The sequence below is a fragment of the Eimeria maxima genome, genomic scaffold, assembly GCF_000499605.1.
Source record: "Eimeria maxima Weybridge genomic scaffold, Emw_scaff1053, whole genome shotgun sequence".
Classification (NCBI taxonomy): Eukaryota; Apicomplexa; class Conoidasida; order Eucoccidiorida; family Eimeriidae; genus Eimeria; species Eimeria maxima.
In genome coordinates, this window is record NW_013564096.1 from 1 (window position 1) to 5000 (window position 5000).

A 5000-nucleotide genomic window follows, 5' to 3' on the forward strand; every position below is an offset into this window, starting at 1 on the left:
GGGGCCCCCCTTACCCGTACGCAAGTCCTCTTAGCTATATATTCTAATACATCTCCTCTTCCTACATAATCCTCGAGGGCTTCTGTTGCCGCACGAAGATGAACAAATAATTCCATTACGCTCTCAGCACGAGACCTGAAAAAAAACCCTAAACCCTAAACCCTAAACCCTAAACCCTAAACCCTAAACCCTAGAAACCATAGAAATAATAGAAATAATAGAAAATAATAGAAATAGGTCAAACTATAAACCCTAAGAAGTTACAGGAATAATAAAAGTAATTTATATTGGGTGCTTATTTATTCAGGCTAAACCCTAAACCCTAAACCCTAAACCCTAGCTTACGCATGCACAACTGTAGCTAGTGCATGCACAGCAGCAAGAGCAAGATCATTTTGTTTTGCTGTAAAACATCGCCAAAAACTATCTACTACGTGCTGCTCTAATGATAGACCGCAGCAATTGCTGCTGCTGCTGCTGCTGCTGCTGCTGTTGCTGCAACAGGCGCTGCTGCTGTTGTTATTGCTGCTACAGTTGCAGGTAGGACTGCTTCTGCTGCTGCTATTGCTGCTGCTGCTGCTATTGCTGCTGCTGCAGGTTGGACTGCTGCTGGTAGTACTACTACTGCTTGCACTTGCAGTTGCAGTTGCTGCTGCAGCTTCTGCTGCAGCTGGTACACCTGCTTCTGCTGCTTCTGCTGCTGCTGCTGCTGCTGCTGCTGCTGTTTCTTCTTTTGCTGCTGTTATATTATTCCCATGAGGAGACACCGCACCTTCAGCTGTCTCCTCGGGTGTTTTAGGGTTTAGGGGAGAGTCAGGCATTATACTTTTGCTGCTGCATGCCAAAGCAGCAAACAGCAGCAGCAGCAGCAGCAGCAGCAGCAAATAGAAGCAGCAGCGGGAGAAGCGCGGCGGCAGCAGCAACCAGAAGGAATTTAAGGAGGGGACTATGATGTTCCTTTTCGTCCTCTTCTTTTTTCTGTCTTATATTCAATTATTTTCTGCTGCTGCTGCTGCTGCTGCTGCTGTTGCTGCTGCTGCTGAATCCTAAACCCTTCAGGTGTACGTACATACACCGCAAAAATAAGGCAACAAAATGGTGATTAATTCCCTCTTAATAAATATAAAAGGGAAGAAAAGAAGAAAAATATGAATAAATACAAATAAATAAGAAAAGGAGAATCGTTGTTATAGGCTACAGACGATAACTCGATCTCTTTTCTAGGGTTTAGGGTTTAGGGTTTAGGGTTTGCTGCTCTATACAAGTCCACAGGATATCTTCCTTAATATCCTTCCATATAGGCATTAAAACAGCGCAATAAGGAGCGCTGCAAAAGGAAAGAAAAACAAAAAAATAGAGAGAAGAAAAGAAGAAGAATTGGGGTGTATAGGCAGCTCAGGTGTATAGGCAGCTCGGGTGTATTGGCAGCCTTGTTATGATGTATTATTGTATATATATGCTGGGGTGTATAGGGAGGTATTGGAGGTGTAAAAGAAGGTTTTTTAATTATTTTTGGATGTTGTTTTGCCGTTTTTACCGACAAAAATGAATAAAAATACAAATTTGTGATTAATTCACAGAAAAAACATCAGAAACAACGCTGCTCCGCGGGGGCGGCGCTTCTTGAGGTGTATGTACACCCTAATTCAATTTCCTGTTGTCTACCATCAAATAGAAAGAAAATTCGTATTTTTCTCGGAAAAAGAAACAATAAATACTTTTTAATGCATAAATTCATTTTTATCGCGAAGGATGCATGCAAGAAAAGCCCCAAAACCCTCATGCAAGTTTTACACGCAAAATGGCTCACCACCGGCACCCAAACACTAAACCCTAAACCCTAAACCCTAAACCCTAAACCCTAAACCCTAAACACTAAACACTAAACCCTAAACAGGAATCTTTATGGATAAATAGGCAAAAGGTGGTTATTTCTTAATATAAAGACAGAAGACTTTAATAGGAAGAAGGACTATCGACAGCCCCTATGCTGTTGTTGCTGAGGTGTATGTACAGCGCAAATTATTCTTCTTTTTCTTCTTTTTTATTTATTCATCTTTAATTAAAAAAGATGTTTTTCTCTTTTTCGTCATATAGGAAAGAAGATCGTTAGTGTTTAGGGTTTAGTGTGTAGGGTTTAGTGTTTAGGGTTTAGGGTTTAGGGTGTACGGGTGGTCTCTCCCATGCAGCAGCTCTCTTGCTCCCTTCTCTCTCCCCTTCTGCAGCAAAATTATCTTCCTTCACGAGCAGCAGCAGCTGCTGCAGTTACACCACGATCAGCAGCAGCAGCTGCTGCTGCAGCAGCAGCAGCTAAAGGAGCAACAGTAGTTACTACAGGAGACTCGCCTTGGCGAGCAGCAGCAGCTGCAGCAACACAAGCAGCAGCAGCAACAGCAACAACACCAAGATGTGTTATATGCAGCAGCAGACCCTCCCTTCCCTTTCTGCAGCAGCAGCAGCAGCAACAGCAGCAACAGCAGCAGCAGCAGCAGCAGCAGCAGCATCTGCTGCAGCAAGCTGCACCCCTTAGATATCGCATATCCCTATCATCCCTAGGATTATCCGGATCATCTCCTGCTGCTGCATCTGCTGCAGCAGCACCAACAGCAGCAGCAGCAGCAGCAACAGCAGCAGCACGTTATTATTCTTCTTCTTCTTCTTTTATTCTTCCTCCCTCTAAAGGTTTTGCTGTATTACACAAACCGCGCAGCAAAAAGGAGAAAAAAAAACATAAAAATCTTCTTTTCTCTGTTTCTTTAGATCTAATTGATGCTTATGAGGAAGCAGCAGCAGCAGCAGCAGCAGGAGCAGAAGGAACAGCGGCAGGAGCAGCAGGAGGTGCTGCAGCAGCAGCAGCAGCAGCAGCAGAAATTTTCCCGCATTATAAGGAGACATTAAGTGCATGCAAAGGAGAAAAGGAGACACTTGTTGCTGCTGCGCTGCAGCACGTGCTGCAGCTGCGTCAGGCACAAAAAGCAGCAGCAGCAGCAGCAGCAGCAGCAGCAACAGGAGGAGGAGCAGCAGCAAGACAAACAGCAGCAGCAGCAGCAGCAACAGCATTATGGGAAATAGATAAGAAATTGCTGCAGCAGCAACTGCAGCAGCAGCTAAACCCAACAGATGCAGGTTTGCTGCTAGCAGCAAGACAGGAGTTGCTGCGCCCCTTATTAAGGACATGGCAAGCAGCAGCAGCAGCAGCAGCAGCAGCACGAGGAGAAGGAGGAGGAGGAGGAGGACCTGTGTCTTTGCTGCTGTACCCGCAGCAGCTGCAGCGAGTTCGGGTGTATGCGGAGGTCGGGCAGCGTCTGCTGCTGCATGCAGCAACAGCAAGAAGCAAACCCTCAGGTGTATATCCTCTTCTTTTTTCCCTAAAGGAATTGCAGATAAGAGGAGAGTTGCTGCTGCTGCTGCAGCAGCAACTGCAGCAATACCTACAGCAGCAGCAGCAGCAACAGGAGCAGCAACTGGAGCAGCACAAGTCAAGCGTTAAAAGCTCAACAGCAGCAGCAGCAGCAGCTGCTGCTGCTGCAGAAAGAGGAGCAACAGCAGCAGGGGAAGCAAAAGTATCAACATCAGCAGCAGCAGCAACAGCAGCAGCAGCAGCAGAAGCAGCAGCAGCATTAGTCCGTATAGATGCCCTTTTCTTACTAAGAAGACTGCTGCAGCAACTGCAGCAAAAAGGAGACGCATGCAGCTGTCTCCTTATTAGTCGCTGCATGCATGCAGCAACAGATCCATCCCTGCTGCATCTTGTTGCTGCTTCTGCTGTTGCTGCTGCTGCTCCTCCTCCAGCAGCAGCAGCAGCAGAAGAAGGGGGAGCTGGCGGGGTAGCAGCAGCAGCAGGAGCAGCAGCAGGAATACGATCAGCAGCAGCAGCAGCAGCAGAGCGCGACTCCGCCTTATCAATAGCAGCAGCAGCACGTGAATCAGCAGCAGCAGCAGCAGCAGATTTGCTGCTGCTGCTAGAGAAAAGAATAAAAAAAAAAGAGACAATTAATTTATGTGTCTCTTCTTTATTTTATTTATTTATTTATATAAAAAGAATTAATTTATTTAATTCTTTTTTATTTATTTATTTAATTAATTATATTTATTTATTTATTGCATGCATGCAGCCCCAAATGTTATTAGGTATTGCTCGTGTACTTGCTGCTAAAATTGAACACAGCAACAGCAGCAGCAGCAACAGCAGCAGCAGCAACAGCAGCAGCAGCAACAGCAACAGCAGCAGCAGCAGCAGCAACAGCAGCAGCAGCAGCAGCAACGAGGAGACAGAAGAAGAAAAAGAAAGAAAAAAGGTTTTGTCTGTCTTAATTAAAATTGGTCATGAGGCTTCTTTATTATTAAAACAGCTAAATGCATGCAGCAGCAGCAGCAGCAGCAGCAGCAGCAGCAGAACAGCAGCAGCAGCAGCAGAAGAAGATGAACAACTTGCAGCAAGAAAGAAGCAAACCCTAATTCTTATTGAAATATTTTATACACTCGCTAAGACAAATATATTACATAAACCCTTAATGAGACACCTACAAGACGTAAACCCTAAACCCTAAACCCTAAACCCTAAACCCTAAAACCCTAAACCCTAAACCCTAAACCCTAAAAACGTACTAAGGGAATGCTTCCTTCTCCCCATCCACCTGTTTAAATATCTACCCTATACCCTTCACTTTTTCTGTTCATAAATCATTCTCTAGGGTTTAGGGTTTAGGGTTTAGGGTTTAGGGTTTAGGGTTTGTGTTGCAGTTGAATCTAGAGTATACAGATGCTAAGGGTTTATCTCTTCTTGCTCATGGATTAATTCGTTTACATTTATTTAATTCTCCTCTACTTCCTCTTATATTTGATAGAGTTCCTCTTGTAAACCCTAAACCCTAAACCCTAAACCCTAAACCCTAAACCCTAAACCCTAAATATCTCTTCCTTAAAAGGCCTACAGTCGCCTCCCGTTTTCCTTCTGCTGTGCTTCTGCTGCTGCTGCTGCTGCTGCTGGTGTTGCTGCT

At 44.9% G+C, this 5000-nt stretch overlaps 1 protein-coding gene across 1 annotated transcript; it reads right to left on the reverse strand.

Annotated features, from left to right (window-relative positions):
* Positions 1-14: 14 nt before the first annotated feature.
* Positions 15-821, reverse strand: EMWEY_00047820 (hypothetical protein; the record flags this gene model as incomplete). Its single annotated transcript, XM_013479318.1, has 2 exons — positions 15-135; positions 346-821. Coding segments are annotated over 2 exons (597 nt in total), but the record flags the coding sequence as incomplete, so codon positions are not given.
* Between the last annotated feature and the right edge of the window lie 4179 nt (positions 822-5000).